General features: G+C 59.4%; 1 protein-coding gene across 1 annotated transcript; it reads right to left on the bottom strand.

Annotated features, from left to right (window-relative positions):
• Positions 1-25: 25 nt before the first annotated feature.
• On the bottom strand, positions 26-18,707 carry ZSWIM4 (zinc finger SWIM-type containing 4). The gene is made up of 14 exons (XM_042928621.1): positions 18,434-18,707; positions 16,252-16,453; positions 14,247-14,603; positions 13,480-13,628; positions 13,237-13,387; positions 12,205-12,372; positions 11,282-11,638; positions 9,444-9,581; positions 8,874-9,128; positions 8,202-8,337; positions 5,439-5,593; positions 4,043-4,206; positions 2,408-2,489; positions 26-2,003 (listed from the first exon to the last, which is right to left on the bottom strand). Exons 1-14 carry the CDS (start codon positions 18,596-18,598, stop codon positions 1,144-1,146), a joined length of 3,339 nt encoding a protein of 1,112 aa, XP_042784555.1. The 5' UTR covers positions 18,599-18,707; the 3' UTR covers positions 26-1,143.
• Positions 18,708-19,106: the final 399 nt, after the last annotated feature.

Raw genomic sequence — 19,106 nt, 5'->3', positions numbered from 1 at the left:
AAAAAAAAAGAAAAGAAAAAGGAAATACAATATACGGTTCAATAAATAGAAAAAAAGTTACAAAATGACATGATTTTGTCCTTAATTACAAGAGGAGAAAAGACAGAAGGGGTGATTGGGCTGGGACACTCTCCCTCTTCCTCCCTGGGCCAAGGTGGGAAAGGGAGACCCAAGAGAGTCAGCAGCTGAGATTGAGACACAAATAGAAAGGCTAAATGAAGGGAAATAGGGAAAGGGAGAGAGTAAGATGAGGGGAGGAGCAGGGACACAGAGCAGGAGAAAGAGAGAGCCAGAGTCGGAAATGCCAGGATGCCAACCTGTCTCCTTTCCAGATCTGGGGCGGGGAGTCCCTGGCTCTCCTGCGCTCGTCTCCCCCCCCCCCCCCCCCCACCAGGTTTGGAGGACAGTGTGAGCCTGGCTCAGTTCCTGAGTTGTATCCAGTGACTAGCAGGTAGGGGGAGGGACAGTAGTGACCCCTTGAGCCTGCCCTGGGACCTTGGCATCCTCGGGAATGGGAGTCCTGGCCGGAAGGGGGTGAGGTATGTGGCTGAGGCCTGAGGCCTCTTCAAATCCTTCAGTGGGAATGAGCCATTGGTCCCAGCTGGGCAGCCTGGAGGAGGCCCTGGGATGCAGAATGGGGCCCCTGAGGCGGTGAGGGGAGGGTACAAAAGGAGATTTAGATGCCCTAACAGGAGTCCCCTGGCCACCCAGAGTGGGGTGTGGGGCGGTCTGCTACGCTGGCTTTAAGAGCCACTTTCTGGAATGTCCCGCCTCGAAGCTCCCACCCCCACCCCCAGTCCAAGCCAGGCCTGCCTGTCTGGGGAGGGAGAGCTTGCCTATTGCTTTTGGGGTGCCCAAGGCGGGGTCATACCAGCTGCCCAAGCACACACCCCCTTCCGGGCCCCTGGGTGGCGGTATGGCTTCTGATCCTCACGTCTCGCACTCTCTTGCACACTCCTAGGCACGCGTGTGGCAGGAAGTCACCCCCCCAGCAGGCCTCCAGGGGATGGCAGGCAAGATCTCCCAGCTCCGGCCGGGCTCCTTCCCTGACTTAATACTGAAACGCCACGTGGGCCTCCAGTGCCGAGGCCCTGGATGGGGCGCTGGTGCCGCGGAGGCCGGGGTGAAGGGGGCCGCAGCCCCTCAACCGAAGCGCTCCCGCACCAACAGCATGAGCTTTTTTTTGCCCTTGTAGGTCTGTTTGAGGTTCTCCAGGAACTGGGCGAACTGCAGGTGCCCGTCAGGCGCCAACAGGAAGGTCTCACGGGCCTGGCCTAGGAACTCGATGAAGTCACCGTAGTGCCGCGGGCTGATGTGCGTGAGGCGCGAGTGGCTGGTGGCGATGTAGGCCGCCACCGCGGCGTCCAGGAGCTGGCAGAGCGGCGCCCGGTCAGCGCCCAGCGGTTTGGCGGCCCGACGGGCCCCCAGGGGCCCCAGGCCAGGTGCCGAGAGGGTCCAGCGGCGCAGGATGTCAGAGAGCATGGGGGCGCAGTGGATGCTGCGGATGATGAGGGGGACGATGGCAGAGAGCTCGTGGCGGCCCAGCGAGTGGCTGAGCGAGCAGGCCCAGAGCACATCGTTGACGGCGGGGTGGCTGTCCTGGTTGAAGGCGATGCTGAGCTGCGCCAGGGCCAGCGTGGCCAGCTTGTACGCCCGCAGTGGGAGGCCACGGTGCTCCATGTAGCGGGCCACGGTGAAGAGGTGGGCGTGGCCCAGACCGCCGGCCGCGGCGTCCAGCACGATCTGGTAGGCCGCCTCGAAGGCCGCGTGGTTCTTCTCGCACAGGGTGAGGGCGGGCAGGGCACAGTTCTGCGGGTCTTTCATGGCGCACTGCAAGGCCAGGGTCCGCGCACAGGCCCAGAGCTCCTCCCGCCGGGGCGCATCCAGCTGCAGCCGCGACAGCGTGGCGTGCGTGGTGCCTGTCACCGCCACGATGGTGGCAGCCTCCACTGGTGTGAATAAGGAGTACCAGTTCTGCATGATATTCATCAGGGCCTGGGGGCCTGGGGGGAGGCAAGAGGGCAAAGCTGGCCGGGAAGAAGGGCGGGGACTCCCAGGTGCGGGCACGGGTCTGCCCTGATGCGCCGTCCCCACCACCCAGGGCTGAAGACACAACCCCTCTGCCGCCACCCCAAGCCTGACGGAAGCCGCACCCCACCTTTCCAAAGGAGCGGGGAGCAGCGGGGCTGGGTGGGGAGAGGGCACGCTTTGGAGCCGCTGTCCCTTCTCCAAGCCACTTTAGTCTGGCCAGCTTCTGGGCCTCTGTCCAGCTCTGTCCCCCCACAACCCCCATCGCACCAGCCTGGCCCTGAGCTCGGGCTGGAGTCAGGGCAAAGGCCCGGCCTCTCTCTCATGCCTGCCTGGCGCCATAGGGAGACAGACGGCAGGTTCACTGGGGGACTCTCACCAATCTCTGTGGCACAGCTGACCAGCCAACGCACCATCTCCCTCCGCCTCCAGGTCATGGTGTTCAGGGTCATCCGCATCACCTGCAGCGTGGGAGGGGACAGGGAAGGGGATCAGGGATCCTGAGGGGCCCAGGAGACTCGGAAGTTAAGGGCTGAATCAGTGAGCCACACAATCTGGACATGTGGCCTGGCCTCCTGGGGCCTTGGTTTCCTCGTCTATAAAATGGGGATTAAAGGGGCACCTGGGTGGCTCAGTCGGTGAAGCGTCCAACCGCAGCTCACGTCATGATCCCGCAGTTTGGGGTTCGAGCCCCGCGTGGGGCTCTGTGCTGAGAGCTTGGAGCCTGGAGCCTGCTTCGGATCCTGTGTCTCCTCCTCTCTCTGCCCCACCCCTGCTCATGCTGTCTCTCTCTCAAAAATTAAAATAACAGAAACACTAAAAAAATAAAATGGGGATTAAAAATAGTATCTACCGCACAGGGTTGTTCTGAAAGTGCGATTTTACTCAGGTAAAGCTCCTGCACAGTACTGGTTGCTTCAAAGCGCTCAGCCCAACGCCAGCCATGACTGTTACTGTTATTGTTGGTGTTATTCTGAGGCCCCACGGAGCCTACCCCAGGCAACCAACCAACCTGCCCCTTCTCTCTAGAAAGTTCCATGCTCGTGTCAGATTTCCCCCTGGAGGCCCAAAGCACCTGCCCCACAAGTCCCACCTTCCCTGCTTGCCTCTCCCCCTGGCTCCCTCCCCAGGTCCTGTCTGGGAGTTCTGCCTTCTGAAGGCTCCTAAACAGTATGTCACCTCTATAAGGGACCCCTCCCTGCTCTCACCTCCCACATACCCCCTGCCACGGCTCCACTCCCCCACAGGAGGTTGTTCTGTTCGGGGCTAATCCCGCCTTCTGCAGCCCCCCTGCTTGCCAGTTCTGGGAAGGTCCCAACCCATCCTGCAAGCCTGCCCCCAACTGTTCCCTATCCTCCTATTTTACTTCGCAAGCACTCTGAGGCCCCGCCCCCTCCGGGTCCCACACCCTGCTTTTGACTCCTCACCTCCAAGCTGCACCCCTGCTGGCCTCTGACTTGCCCCAGCAGGACAGCCCTTGCCCGGGCGGCCCCTGGGGATGGCCCCAACTCGCAGGCCCGGCCTCGAAGACCTCAGACTCAGAGGTGGCTCCTTACCTTCAGGACCCTCCCCCGGGCCCCGCCCCCTCCGCGGTGTCCTTTCCTTCCAGGCCGGTTCCCAGCAAGCCCCGCCCCCAAGCAGGCTCCTTATTGGCTCTGCTCCCTCAGCTTCAGCCCCGCCCACCCAGGGGCCCTAGCCTCAGGCACACCAGCCCCAGGCCCCACCCCAAGCCCAGCACCCTAGGCTCTGCTGCTTTTTGTGGCCCACCGGCTCACCTGCGGGACCCGGGACCCGCATCCTTGTCCTCAGTCACACCTCCAGAAGTGGACTGTCACCTTCAGACTCTGCCACACAGTCCCTCACTCATAAGCCCACCCCAGCTGGTGACCATTCCCTCATTCCCAGACAGGGCTCCTCGCGGCCCCGCCCCCAGAGGTGTCGCTCACACGCAGGCGGGGCCTCAGGCAGCCTTCCCCTCTCCCCTCCCCCCCCCCCACCCCCGACTCCCGCCCACCTGCAGGCCCAGTTCCAGCGCAATGCCCAGCAGCGTGGTGTCGGGAGGCGCGCTGGCAGGGGTGGCCGTCTTGCAGGCGTCCTGGGCCAGCTTGAAGAGCAGGGCAGGTGAGTGGATGTTCTGCTGGATGGAGCCCAGCACCGCATGCAGCCACTTGGGGTCTCCTGGGGTGAGGGAAGGAGGAGGGCAGGGTCAGCACACCTGGCACCAGACCGTGCTGCCGCCTGACCTGTTCACACAGCTTCCTCCCCACTAGGTGCACCCGTGTGAGGAGGGAGAAGCACCCGGCAGTGGTTCCGTAAAGATCCAGACCACTCTTGGTACTCCCTCACCCAGCGGGACAAAGCCACAAAAGGACCCCTAATTGTCAAGGGCATTGATTCTGGACCCAGAGCACCAGGGTCCCAAACCCTGCCTTGCCATTCACTAGCTGTGTGATGCTGAGCAAGGCACTCCACCTTTCTGTGCCTTGGCTGCCCCATCTGTAAAATGGGTTAAACTAACACTATGCTACCTGCCTCACGGGATGGGGAGCCCACACTTGAAAAGCTTTGACAGGGCAAGAGCTATAGAAATGTGAGCTTTTATTGCTGTTATTGTCACCGGCCCCGATCCTATAATTCTGTCGCTCCACTTTCAGCCACACGGGCCTCCTCTGTTCCTCAAACATACCAGGCACAATCTAGCCTCAGAGCCTGTGAACTGGCTGTTCCCTCTGCCTGGAATGCTCTCCAGGCCTGGACTGCACCCTCCCCAGATTCATGGTGAAGCCCGGATCCCCAGGATGATGGTATCTGGGGGTGGGGACTTCCAGAGGCACTGGGTCCTGAGGGTAGGGCACCGTGATGGCATCAGTGTCCTCCTGAGAAGAGGAAGAACTTGGAGCTCTTTCTCTGCCAAGGGAAGACACAACAGGAAGGTGGCCGTCTGCAAGCCAGGAAGAGAGTCCTCACTGGGAACCGACCAGGCTGGCACCCTGATCTCGGACTTCCAGCCCCCAGAGCCGTGAGAAAATAAACGTCTGTTGTTTGCGCCCCCTGGTCTGTGGTTCTGTCATGGAGGCTCCAGGTGACTGGGACAGCAGATACCGGCCATAGCTCAGTCCTCTTGGCTTAAGCATTAGCCTGCTTTAGGCACTTCTTCCTCTCTTGCTTACTGAGTAACATAACTGTTTACCTTGCGCGTGGTCTGCCTGCCCCCACTAGAACGTAACATCACAGGGCGCGGGATTCGGAACTGTGTTGTGTGTCCCTAGCACCCGGGGCACTGCCTGGGCCATCTAGGAAGTGCTCAAGGAAAACTGAAATCTGATGAAGGAGTAAAAAGGAGAGGGGAGGCATGACAGAAAGGAGGAAAGAGAAGGCAGAGGGGGACAGGGGGCAGCCGCTGTCCTCACCCTTGGCAGCTGTCAGCATGGCAGAGGCCAGCTCACATTGGCGGGTCTCCAGGTGGCCAAGGATGAACCAGCGGGGGAAGCGGTTGCTCATGATGGAGTCCAGCGGGTTGGGGTGAGGTTCTCCGGCTGGAAACGCGGTCTCCAGTACAGGCAGCCTGGGGCAGGGGACGGGGAGGGGGAGAAGCGCAAGATGTTCACTAAAGTACTGCTGATACCCTTCACAGTTGATTAAATAAACGATACTCTATTCATATGCCAGGGCCAATAAAAATGTGAGGTTATTTGTGTCCTGATGCGGCCCCTGTTAGCCTTTCTGTCACCCCTACTCTGTTCCAGGCACCGTTCCCCTCAATGTCCCTCAAATACAATGAAGCACAGTCCGACCTCAGGGCCTTTGCACATGCTGCTCCCTCTGCCTGGAACACTCTTCCCCAGACATCCTTATGGCTTCTTCCTCACCTCCCTCAAGTCTTTGCTCAAATATTTTTCAGTGGGCTCTTCCGTGACACCCCCCCCCCCCCGCACCGTGTGAACTTCCCACTCCCAACTTCTCCCAGGGCTTCTTTGCTATAGGTCACATCTGACACACAATATAGTTTACCTATATATATTTTTTTAATTTTAAAGTTTATTTGTTTTGAGAGAGAGAGAATTCCAAGCAGGCTTCATGCTGTCAGGGCAGAGCCCGACACGGGGCCTGATCTCCCAAATGGGGAGATCATGACCTGAGCTGAAATCAGGAGTCGGACGCTTAAATCGACTGAGCCAACCAGGTCCCCCTATTAATTTCTTGATTGTCTCTCCTGCCCTAAAACCACAGCTCCATGAAGGCGGGCATTTGTGACTATTTTATTCACTGCTGCATATCCAGCAGCCAGAACAATGCTGAGCACACAAATGTTTGGGGGAGGACTTTACGTGCCCACTACGGCGTATTGTTAACCGGCTCGCTCTCTATAGATGTAGTTTATATTTAGAAAGTTCTTCTAAGTTGTCAGATGGGATCAACAGCCCGGAAGAGGAGTCAAGACTATTCTGGTTTCAAATATTACTGAAGTTTCCTCAACATGTGACTCTGGACACACTTTAAGTGTGTGTACGTGTAAAACGGGGGTCAACATACTTACTTCTCTAGGTTGTTAAGATTACACGAGGTAATGTGAGGCGTGGGTTTGGACCAGGGACCGGCACCGTTTCTTTGCACGAGTCTGGACAGCCGGTATTTTTGGCTGTGCAGGCCATTTGGTCCCTGTCCCAACAACTCTGCCACTGCCATGTAAATTAGCCACGGACGATACATAAATGAATGGGCGTGGCTGCGTGCCAATAAAACTTTACTGCTGGACACTGAAACCTGAGTTTCGTATACTTTCCATGGGTCGCAGAATATTCTTTTATTTTCAAACATTTAAAAATTTTTTTTTTCAACGTTTTTTTATTTATTTTTGGGACAGAGAGAGACAGAGCATGAACGGGGGAGGGGCAGAGAGAGAGGGAGACACAGAATCGGAAAGAGGCTCCAGGCTCCGAGCTGTCAGCCCAGAGCCCGACGCGGGGCTCGAACTCACGGACCGCGAGATCGTGACCTGGCTGAAGTCGGACGCTTAACCGACTGCGCCACCCAGGCGCCCCATCAAACATTTAAAAATGTAAAAACCATTCTCGGGGCGCCTGGGTGGCGCAGTCGGTTAAGCGTCCGACTTCAGCCAGGTCACGATCTCGCGGTCCGTGAGTTCGAGCCCCGCGTCGGGCTCTGGGCTGACAGCTCGGAGCCTGGAGCCTCTTTCCGATTCTGTGTCTCCCTCTCTCTCTGCCCCTCCCCCGTTCATGCTCTGTCTCTCTCTGTCCCAAAAATAAATAAAAAAACGTTGAAAAAAAAATTAAAAAAAAAAAAAAAAAAAAAAGATGTCTCTCTAAAAAAAAAAAAAAAAAACAAAACAAAAAACCATTCTCGTCTCCTGGGTTGTACGGGAACAGGTGGCAGGCTGAATCTGGCCCGTGGGGTGTTAATTTGCTGGGTCCTGCTTAGATATCCACAGCTCTTCAGAGATGATTCTTTCCAAATATTCTGGAAAGATGCACCCTAAATGGGATCGTCTGAGATTGGGGACAGACTGCACTTTATTTGTTGGGCATGGCTTAGTACACAGAGGGCCTCTAAAAATTCCACTGGGGCTTCCGGGTGGCTCAGTCAGTTGTGTCCAACTCTGGATTTTGGCTCAGGTCGTGAAATCAAGCCCCATGTCAGGCTCTGTGCTGAGCGTGGAGCCTGTCTGAAATCCACCCCCCCCCACCCCCTCTCTCTTTCCCTCACCCTCCCTCTGCCCTCCCCTGCAGGCACTTTTTCTCTAAAAGAAAAAAAAAAAGTTGCAGGTGCAAGAAAGAGATACAGGATGCATCATGGGTGTAAAAGGAAGACCAACTTTCAATTTCCAGACCATGGGTTTGCCGAAATCTTGATTCTTGTGGGTTAGATAAGAAAGTGGTGACACGGCTCGCCTCGGAAGAGATCTGGGTAGGTTGGGACAAAAATGTCTAGAAAAGGACTCTGAATTCTGTGCCGTGTGGATATCTCTCAAATTCAAGATCATAACACCCATGCATATTTAATAATCAAAAGCACAGGGCAACCGGGCTGCCAGCGTGAGGGAGACGGAATTAAGCAGGCTGTGAGTTCAGGCGGGAGGACCGGGCTCCAAGGGCGCCTCTCACCCTCCAGTCTGGCCCGGTCCCCTGGGCCAGTCCCCAGCCGCCCCTTCTCACCTCATGGCTCGCAGCGCGAGGCGGTAGGCCAGGTCAGGGTCGTGGGGCAGCAGCGCGGTGAACAGGTAGCGGGCACAGGTGTGCATGGGCACGCTCTCCCGGAAGAGCACCTCTCCGAAGCCACTGAAGGGACCCGCTGCAGGGGCATGCTGAGCTCAGCCCCCAGGTGAGGGCTCGTCTCCACCCCTCCCCAGGCTCTGAGTAGGGGGTAGGCTGGCCCCAGGACAGAGGGGCAGGGGCTGGGGGTTAAAGAGGTCCCGGAGATGGGGGTGCAGGGCCGAGTCAGAAAAGCGCAGGAGAATCCGAAGAGGAGACCCGGCCTCCCCCTTGGTAGGAGGCAGGACTCAGATACCAGACGGGGCTGCACCCGCTCCAGGGGCGGGTGGGGGCCTCAGAAGGCAGGGCCACGGGCAGAGCCAGTGAAGTCCAGCTGGGCATCAGGGACCAGGCTCCTCGACTCCAAGGTGGGAGAGGGGCAGCGCCTCAGAGGCCACAGCGGCTACTGGCTGCCGGAACTTTCTCGGGAGCAGGGCCAAGGGCCGGGTCTCACCTTTTAGGCGCTGCCTGCCGAGCTCGGAGCGAACTATGAGGGCCGAGAGCCGGCAGCAACCGACCACCGCAGGTGGGGGGCGGGACCCCGCCTTCAGGAGCGGGCTGGGGGCGGGGCCTCACCTTCCAGCAGCAGCCCGGCCTGTCTGCGCAGCACCTGCACCAGCCGCTCGTCCAGCTCCACCTCCTCCAGCAGGGCCAACAGCTGCTCCTCGCTGCGCACCACCTTGTCTTGGGCGTACAACCCCTCGGGCAGGGCCCGCTGCTGCCCCAGGCCCAGCAGTGCCACCTCGAGGGCCAGCGCCAGGTAGGACTCCCCAGGGCTCCCGGGCACCGGCACGTGCTGGTAGGCCACCTTCCGCTTCTCGGGGCCTGAGTCTGTGGGACACGGGTTTCGGGCTTCAGGACCCGCTTCCTGGGACCCCAGCGGCTCTCCACCTCAAGCGGGGGGCCTGGGGGCTTAGGTTTAGGGGGAACCCAGCGGCTCCCAGCTCTAACCAGACACTTCCTACCAGCAGACAGTAGGTCTATGGTGGCCTCGCGGTCAGGAGAAGCGGGGTCTACGGGCTGCTGGCACCGGTTAGGGGGTGTGGCCAAGGATAAGGGTGCGGCCCCACTTTCTTTTCTCGGGGTGCTGGGCCGGGGAGGGTGGGGGGATGCCCCTCTTCCTCCCAGGGGCCCCAGTGTAGGCACCTGGGTAAAGGGCGAGGGTTTCCTCCTCCAGGCGACAGGCCTCCAGGAGCGCCCTGCAGAGGCAGCCAATAGGGTCCAGGGGGTGGCCCACCCAGCCTTCCGTGTTGGTGATGCACGTGTTCCCTTTCTGCAGCAGCTCTGCAGGCAGTATGGGGGGGCTCAGTGCCTGCCCCTCCACAAGCCTAGTGTGTGTGGGGGGGGTCTGCCCTTGAACCCCTAGCCCGGCCTCCCAGCGCCTGCCCACTGCCCACCCACCCGGCAGCCATCTTCTCTGCCCCCTGAGCTCTGTAGCAGCCCTCACCTCCACAGCCTTGGCCTCCTGTCCCACAGCCAGACCTAGGCCTGGCAGGTCACAGGATGAAAACTGGGTGCTTTCTGAAACACCTAACCGGTGCCATTCTCCTCTTCTTAATCCCTCCCATCATTTTCCATCTCACCCAGCTGTCCCGACCCCACGTGGCCACCTGCCCCATCCGAACGCCCATTCTCCTATCTCCTCCCCCTCCTGCCTCTGGGATCCTGCCCATGTTGTTCTTCTACCTGAAACGCTGTCCCTCCCTCCTGTTCCCCTGGAAAACCACAATACATCCCTAAGATGTACAGCTCTCAGTGGTTCTGCGGCAGGGCGGGGTTTCTCTGTGCCTCTAGGCCAGGCCAGAACTCTGCCGGGGTCCAGATCCCCCAGGTTCCCGTTATACCCTGGGCTCAATTTCCTGGTAAGTTGCCCTCCTGCCTCCCCATAGCCAGTCCACAAACATGTTCTTTTTTTGGCCCATACACTGTGGCTTTTTTTGGTCCCCCTAATACGAATTTGAATTTGGTGCCCATGTTTAAAAAATTCAGTAAACGGGAGCACGTGGGTGGCTCAGTTGGTTAAGCGTCCAAATTCGACTCAGGTCATGATCTCACTGTTGGTGAGTTTGAGTCCTGCACCAGGGTCAGCGTGGAACCTGCTTCGGATTCTCTCTCTTCGCCTCCCCCCCCCCCCCCGCCACTCACTGTCTCCATCCCCCAAATGAATAAACTTAAAAAAAAAATCAGGGGTGCCCGAGTGGCTCAGTCCGTTAAGCGATCGACTTTGGCTCAGGTCGTAATCTTGCGGTTTGTGAGTTTGAGCCCCGCGTCGGGCTCTGTGCTGACAGCTCGGAGCCCGGAGGCTGCTTCCGATTCTGTGTCTCCCTCTCTCTCTGCCCCTCCCCTGCTACGCGCTATCTCTCTGTCTCTCAATAACAAATAAACATTAAAAAAAAAAAATCAGTAAATTTGCACATCATACAATCCAGATTTCTGGCCTGTCTTGAAAATCTGGGCACACTGGGTCCACGTTCCTGAAAGACTTGCGGCTGGTGCACCCATCCTGTTCCACGGGAGCTGGAAGCTTAAAAACTACAAGTCCCAGGCTTCTTTGTGTGAGGTGCAGAGGCTGGGAAAGGATGAGGCTCTTCTGCAGCCTCCACGAGCAGGTGTGTGACTGTGCAGGGCACAGACACAAGGGCTTGCCAGAAGGTTCCGAGTGTCCTCCTGGACGCAGCCCACAGTGCAGCCACAGGCTGCTGAGCTCAATGTCAGCAGTTTGCTGTAATCCCTGTACTTCGGAAGTTCAGGTTCTTGAGCCTAAGCACTGGTATCCCTGACTCTTAATGCTGCAGCCCTTCCAGTAGTTTTGTGAGGCCTCAATCCCCTGTATTAAATTCTTTTCGGTTCCCGACACCTTCGACTGATCTGGCTTTCCCGGTGGGACCCCGAGCGGTACCCACAGATGTCAGGGTTGCCACAGTGCCCAGCAGTCGGCATTTGTGTCTAGAGCCCCAGGGTAGTATGACAGTCGTGGCACCCACCTTTTTTCTGCTGCTTGTAGCTTTCAAGCTGATGCCGTCGCTGCAGCCGGAGTGAGTTGACTATGGCCCCTGCCAGCCGCAGGGCCTGACGGGGGTATCCATGGGCACGCAGGGTGTCCACACGGGCGCACGCGGTGGGGAAGGGCTCACCCAGCCACAGTGGGCGGCCCTGGGGGTCAAAGGTTGGCTTTTCACCGCCCATGGTGCCTGTGAGGCTGGGGCCGTAGGAGTCGCTGGCCAGGATCCTCTGCAGGTGAGTGTCGCTCCAGTGCAGCGACCCAGCCTGCAGGGCGCGGCCGAAAACGGTGTGGCGGGAACCTCTAGCGCCCACCTCCTCTTCCTCTTCCTCCTCTGGGCCTGCGGGAGAGGCGCCCAACATGGCCTGGTAAGGGGGCCTAGCACTCGGGGCTGAGGCCAGCTCCCCTGACTGGGTGCCAGCTGGGGACTAGACTCTGGGCTCAGTGATGGCTCTGTTGGAGGAGCTGTTATAGCCCTTCATGCCAATGGATAATGGAGGTGGAATAACTGTCCATTGGTCTCTCTGTCCGTCCTGCCCCTTCCCTGGACTCCATTCCTTTCTCTCTCCGTCTCTACCCCCACCCCCATTCCTCACTTTCTCTTCTCTCTCTTCCTCCGTCCCTCCATCTTGACTCTACCTGTCTCTCTCTTCTCAATAGCCTTTTTCCTTTTCTCTCTGTCCCCCCACCCCTGCCTCCATGGCCAGGAGAGCAGCCCAGAACTATAAGCGCCTTAAACATTTCACTTCCTGTGACTCAGGCTGCCTGCCGCCCCTGCCTGGGCACTCCCTCCCTCCTGCTGGCAGGGGCTGGGGGCCCCTCTGCTCTCCCCCAGAGCACCGTGATGGGGAGACTGGGCACCAGGCCAGCTTTTTGCAGGGGGAATGGCAGGGACCCCTCTCCTACCTCGGCTGAGGGTCATGGTGGGCTGCAGGCTGGGCTCGTCAAAAGAGTAGTTGCCCTCTTCCAGCGGGCACACGTCCAGCTTGTCCCACTTGCCAAGCAGCTGCAGCCAGCTCACTCGCTCCTCTGGTCTGCAGTGGGGGCTCAGGACGACACACACCCACAGGGCCCCTGGGGAGGGAGGGCGGGTGGTCAGTGTGGGCACGAGGCAGGCTCAGCATTCATGACAATAGGAACGGGCACACACCTGTGGAGTGCCTAGTGCGTGCAGGGCACTGGTCTCTGCTGACCCCTCATCTCCAGCCTCTGAGGTTGCAACTGATAGTCTTTTCACCTTACCGCCCAGAGAGGTAAAAGCGGTTGCTCAAGGTCACACAGCTGGGAAGTCAGGACTGGAACCCAGACTCTTCCTCTTTTGTTTGTTTTTTTTTTTTCCCTATAGCACTTATCACCATCTGTTTACAGGGGTCAGCAAACTACCCCCCGTGGATAAAATCGAACCCACCCCCTGGTCTGAACGGCACGCGAGCTACGATTGACTTCTATGTTTTCAAATGGTGAGGGAAAAATAAATCAGAAGAAGATTTTGGGACCTGTGAAAATTACGTGAAATTCACATAAATAGCCGCTGTAAACAAAACTGTATTGGGACGTTGCCACGCCCATCTGGTGATATGTCAGGGGCTACTTTTCCACGACAACGGTCAAAACTGAAGCTGTGACAGAGACCAGTGACCCACAAAGCCAAAGCCACAGACAGTCGCCCTTATGGAAAAGGTGTGGTCAGAGGGGTTGGTAGTATTTGATAGGATCTTATAATGTTCAGTGTCAGCTCCAAGAGGGCAGGTATTTAATCTTTGTTTTCTGCTGCAGCCCCAGCACCCGGTACAGTGCCTCTTACATCAGAGGGGCAAATGAGCAGAGAAAGGATTCAGGGGCCAGACCCTAATGTCAGGGTGGGCAAGACCTGGCTGCCAGGGCCGCCGCGGGAGCGGGAGCCCCGGGTCCAGTGCGCCGCCTCGGAATAGGCCTTACCCAGCTCGTCCCACAGCTGCCGGCACTTGTCGGTCATGCCAGCGCCCTGCTGCCGCCACAGGGCCAGGCGCGGGTCCTGCAGGAACTGCTCAGTCATGAGGATCAGCATGCGCGCCCCGTTGGAGTCCCGCATGCGCAGCATCTCCCGCACCTGTGCCGGGGATGGGGGTGGGGCGGGGTGGTGAGGAGGGGGCGGGGCGCCGGCACCTCCCAGTCCCCGGCCCCGCCGCGCCTGCGCAGCACCTTGCAGAACATGGAGCGCAGCTGCTGGCTGGCGCCGTAGTAGCCGCCGTTGGATAGCAGCTGCTTCACCTGCTCCTGGATCTGCTCCTCGTCCAGGTGCCAGCAGTTGGCATCCTCGATGCCTGCGCCCGCTGTGGGGTCTGGGGCACCTGCGGGGACGGAGGAAAAGTGAGGCCGGGGTTTCCAATCTTCCACCAACTCCCATCTGTCCACCACCCTCGGTCTACCTTGATCCTAATCAAAGCCCATCCCCCCTCACCGATGCGGTCAATAGCACCCACTCCCCATTCACCTACATGATCATTCGCTCACCCAACACCCCACCATTCCCAACGGCCCAGCCATCTCCCTACCGTCCATCCTACGCCATCCTCTCCCAGCCCCCTGTAGCTCCAAACCCTCCCGGAGCTCACAACGCCTCCTGGTCTGTCTCCCACCCGACACCCACCCACGTCCACATACCCTTCATGCCCTCCACCTACCCACACGCAGGCCTGCTCCTGTGATCTTGGCGCACCCCCACCCGGGGGCTGAATCTCCCGGTTGGCTGATTTCCAACCATTCACTCATCTGCCCGGGGCCAGGTCAGATCCAGGATCTGCGCTTAACTGGGTGTGTGACCTTGACTTCAGGCCATGGCGCTCTCCCCACCCCGACTCAAGGATCCAGGGGACCTAAGGATTCCATGGCAAATGCCTGCCTCGAGGCCACCGAGGTGGCTGCAAGCTGAGGCCGCGCCGCCCCGTCAGGCCCCCGGGTGCCCTCACCGTGCACCAGGTTGATCTCGGAGCCCAGCAGGAGGATCTCATCAGCCAGGCGCTGGGCAGTGGGCAGCACCTCGGTGTGGTGGGCGCTGATGAGGTACTGCACGAACTTCTGCAGCTGGTCTCGGTTCATCTGGGACAGCGTCTCAGAGATGGGCAGCCGCAGCTCCACCTGGCGGGCGTGCCGAATTCGGTAGAGCGACAGGGCCACCACGTGGGCGCAGTAGAAGAGGTCCCGGTTGTCGCAGCCGCAGCTCACAGATGTGATCTTGCAGCGGTCAAAGCTGATGGAGACGCGGTAGAGGCGCTCGGGCTCTCCGGGGCCCCCCGGCTCCCGGATGTTTCCGCTCAGGTGGAACCCTAAGACCAAAGTCAAACCAGCCGCCCGCTGTGTCACCCGGGAGACAGGGGTGCTGTCCATGGTGCAAGGCAAGACCCGGATGCAAATCCCCGCGGAGTGACCTAGAGCAAGCCACTTAACCTCTCTGTGCCTGGCTTCCTCATCTGTCAAATGGGAGTGAATAGTGACATCTTCCTCATGCCTTTGTGATGAGGATGAAACGAGCTAATGCTTGGTAAATGTTTAGAACACTCACTGTAGGTATATAGTAAGTCCTAAATAAATGCTGGCTCCTGTTCTAATTCTGAAGAATATTATAATGATGACGTTGAAGGTGGTTTTCTCGGCCCTTGGGTTACCGTGGATACAGCCTGGGCTCCGGGGGCCCTGTAACTTCCTGGGAAGATGACAGAGGCCTATGACAGTTGGGGGTGAGGGGCTGATGTGGCAGGCGAGGGGCCAGGTCATCCCATCACCCCCTGCCCCTCCCTGGCCCCTGGGGAGCCCAGATGCCAGGCTTATCCAACTGGTTGGGCAGCTCAGGCCCCAGCCAGCCCTGGCTGCGTCACGCAGAGAGACAGTGGCACAGAAACAGTGGCTTCCTCATACCAGCTGAAGATGGCTGAGCCTGGGGTGGGCTGGGCCATGTCCGGGCAAGGGGGCCTCCAGGCTGCCAGGGTTCAGGGAGGACCATCTTGGCCAAGCCCCTGCCTCCAGTTAGGAGAAGCGGCGCTCCCACATGAGAGGTGTAGCTTTCCAGGGCTTACCCGCTTTCTGGCTCGACCTCTACTTGTCCGCTCCTGAGCCCCGCTGCCTGAGGTCTAGAATCCTTTCACCTCTACTTCTAAACCTCTGCCCCCTACCCTCACCTGGACCCCACTGCCTGAGGCCTAAGACCACCCCTCACAGCTGATCTCAAGCTTCTACTCTAGGCCCCCACCTAAGCCTCGTTGCCTTAGGTCTGAGACCGCCAGACCTCTGGTGAGAGCTCCCCTGAGTCCCTCTGCCTGAGGTCCAAGACTCCTTCTCACCTCTGGCCCTAGATCTTTGCCTCCAACCCTCACCCGGCCCCTGTGTCCTGAGGTCTAGGATCATTCTTACCTTTGGCTCTAAACCTTGGCCCTAAAGCATCACCAGGTCCCTCTGCCTGAGGTCTGAAACGTCCCCTCCTTCTTGTTTACAATTGCTCCTTGACGCCTGCCTCAGGAGCGTCCTGGCTGAGGCCCCCAGGACCACCTTTGCCTTTAGCTCAGAATCCCGTACCCACCCCCAAGTGGACTCAAAGCCTGAGGTCTAGGGCTTTTCATCACTCTGTCTCCACCTCTACCCCGATCCCCATAGTGGCCCTCCACCTGGGATCTAGAAATAGCCTCAGCCCTCAGCCCTTAGCTGGTCCTTGCTGCCTAAGTTCTGGGACCTTCCTTCCCCTGCTTTCTAGTTCACCATCCTTCCTCCCAGCCGCATCTAAGCCCGCTGCCTGAGGTCCAGGCAGATCTCTGATCCTTAGCTCACAATTTCTTGCATAATCCTTCCCGGGCATGGAAGCCAGACATCTGGAACCTCCCCTCGCCCTGGCCCAGGCCTCCCTCCACTCCCTCCTCCTCCTCCTCCTCCGCGCCTGCTCTGGACCTCCTGGCCTCCCCGGCAGGGGTGGGGGCCAGCACTCACCCACTTGCAGCACTCGGTCTACGGCCCCGCTCTGCAGCAGGTGCAGCCCGCGGGTGAAGGGCACCCGGGCATCATGCTCGCCCTCTGGGGGCTGGTAGCCCAGCGACGAGTACATACATATCTCCCGCTCGCTGCGTGGGAACGACCAGAACACAATGCGCTTCTGGACCGGCTCTGGCACCCGGGAGAACCGCTCCTCAACCTGCGGGAAGGGCCGGTGGGTTAGAAACCCCGGCTCGAACCCTGGCTTTTGCCGCTCAGGAGTATGACTTTGGGCAAGTCACTTTGCCTCTCTGTGCTTGCTTTTTCAAATGTGATGTGGGGATGTTAACAGCACTGCCCTCCTGAGTATCACGAGGATTAAATATTCATTTACATATGTAAATACGTTTACAATAACTCCTGGCCTGTACTTAGTGTTCCAGAACTTTCTGCGACCTCCCTCCTGGATACCAGGTCCGGGGGTCCTGCTGTAACATAGACCCACCTCCAAGGCTCCGAAGGGGCAAGAGAAAGGGAGACAAAAGTGATAAGAATAGTGATCAGGTCTCCATTTTCTCAGCCTACACTGTGCTAAATGCTTTATGTATGTGATTTCCCATAATTTCCATAGCAACATCTCAAGTGAGACTAGTTATCACCCCATTTTGCAGCCTGGAGACTCTGAGGCTCAGAAGTGGGGTGAATTCACTTGTTCAGTCTCACAGCTGGCAAGCTCCAGCTACCAAGACAGACTCTGTTCTCAGTTTCCAACGGCCCACAGGAAGGGAGGGGTGTCCTCGTCACCCCGTGGGCTCTGGGCAGTGAACCAAGCCGATTGAGCCTGCGTTCCAATCTGGGCTTGCTAACTCACGGGCTTTGTGACCTTGCGCACGTTTCTCAACCTCTCTGTGCTCCAGTTTCCTCAAAGTGGGAGGGAGAACGACAAATCCCAGAGGGCTGCAGAGGATTTCATGAGCGAGAGTTTTCCTAGCACCAGGCCTGACCAGGGCAGGTACGTGGGAGACCCAGAGATGGTTTAGGATTGTGAGGGGTGGCAACCTCCCAGAGCCCCCAGTCCTGGGTTTCTGGGGGAAGTGGGTGGGCCAGTGACTGGCCGAGGCCTTGGGGATGGTTTGGCAGATGACTAAGGAGGGATTTTTCCAGGCCGTGAATCAGAGCCTGCCCCCATCCCCACTTGGCGGCCCAGACTCATCAGTCCCGCAGACTTCCTAACTCTGGAGAGGCCAGGGAGCAAAGAACACCCCTCAAAGCCAGACAGAGGACAGAACCTATGGGGGCTGCAGAAGGCTTGGTCAGACCCAGGCCACACCTCCACTCTCCAGAGGCCCACTCTGAGGCTGGAAAAGGGGACTCTAACCTCCCCAGCCCCGGGGCATCATGGCAGAGCCCTCAGAAACTACAGAGGTAGGGTTCCAGTGCACCTGTCCAGGTACTGTGACCCAGGCCTCGCCCTGCTGCTGATCCCCTGGAAGGACTGGGAGGGCTGGGGGGGTGGGGGGTAGGGGCGGGGGCAGAGGGAGGGCGAGCACTGGGGAAATAGGGGGATGTGGGAGGGTACCCTCACCCTGGAGGGGTTGGGCAGCCCCAGGTGGGAGGTGGTCTCAGAGGGAGGGGGGGCAGGACCCCAGGGAAGGACCTGGAGGAGGACGGGGGTTCCCCAGGAGACAGGTGGGTTCTGGAGGCACGGATCAGGGACAGAAAGGAGTATCTTGAGGCTGGGATCTGTAGAAATGGAGGGGGGGGGGGTTCTACTGGGGGTGTGGGGCAGCGATCTGGGGTGTCCAAGTGGGGGCGGCTTACAGGAGTTGGAAAGAGGAGTGAGGACTGAATGGGGTGCTGAGGATGGGTGGGAAGAGAGGGACTACGGGGCAGGAGGAGAAGGAGAAGGAAGTGTCCTGAGCTGAGGGCGCTGAGGGCATCTCTGTTCTTGTGGGCTGGAGGGCAGGGATGGCAAAAGGAATGGGGGCGGGTCACAGGGCTTGAAGAAGTGAAATGGGAGGATGAGGGGGTGTTTCGGGGCGGACTTAAGGATCCTGAAGGGGATCTCTCTCTGGGAGTGTCTCATGTGGGGGCAGGTCCGAGGCTGGGGGTTGGGCAAGGGGAGGAGAAGGCAAGTCGGAGAAGGGGCTGGGGGTGCGTCCCTCCCCCCCTCCACCACCCCCCCCCCCGCCCCCGTCACCTGCTCGAAGGCCCAGCTCTCGGCTACTCGCTTGGCGCTGAGGTCCAGCAGCGCCTCGGGCCGGCCCCGGCCGCGCACGGCCCCGGCCCCGGCCCCGGCCCCGGCATCGCGCTCCTCAGGTCCCACGGGGCAGCCCCGGCTCCGCTTGGCCGCAGGGGGGTCCATCGGCCGGACCGGGGCCGGGGCGGGGCCTGTTGGGGGGTCGGTCCGATGCCCGCTTTGCTTCGCCGGATCCCGCGCCCCCTACCCGCCTTCCAGTTCGTCTTCCGCGCTCGGCCGCCCCGGGACCCCAGCCGCACCCACCCCCGCCCCGCGCCGGGCCGGCCGGGTGATGCGGCCCCTTTAAGACTCTTCACAACAATGAAGCTGCCTCAGTCGCCGCTTTATCCTCCGCCGTCGTCCCGCCCCCGCCGCCCGTCCCCATTGGCCCCCCCCCTCGGCCTCCGAGGCCCTCCTCCACCATTGGCTGCACCTCCAGACTCGTCCCTAAATTCTCGCTGTTCATTCGTTGGATGTGCCGCCTGTCTTTTGGGGGAAGCCCAATCAGGGAGCTCATCGGGCTGCGCTGTCAATCATGGGGCACCTGTGGCCAATCACAGTAGGAGGACCCCCGCGGCGCAGGCCGTACGCGAAGTTTCGGGGCGGGTCCTGGGTTCATTCACAACATTCCTCT

This window comes from Panthera leo, chromosome A2, assembly GCF_018350215.1.
Source record: "Panthera leo isolate Ple1 chromosome A2, P.leo_Ple1_pat1.1, whole genome shotgun sequence".
Taxonomy (NCBI): Eukaryota; Metazoa; Chordata; class Mammalia; order Carnivora; family Felidae; genus Panthera; species Panthera leo.
This window is presented reverse-complemented; position numbering and strand designations above follow the sequence as displayed.

Excerpts from the sequence above, each read along its gene's own strand:
- ZSWIM4 (XM_042928621.1), bottom strand. The coding sequence starts at position 18,598 with ATGGACCCCCCTGCGGCCAAGCGGAGCCGGGGCTGCCCCGTGGGACCT. Across the intron at positions 13,629-14,246 it reads CGAGATCAACCTGGTGCACG|GTGCCCCAGACCCCACAGCG; the intron begins GTGAGGGCACCC and ends CCGTCCCCGCAG. Across the intron at positions 9,582-11,281 it reads CTACAAGCAGCAGAAAAAAG|AGCTGCTGCAGAAAGGGAAC; the intron begins GTGGGTGCCACG and ends TACTGCCTGCAG.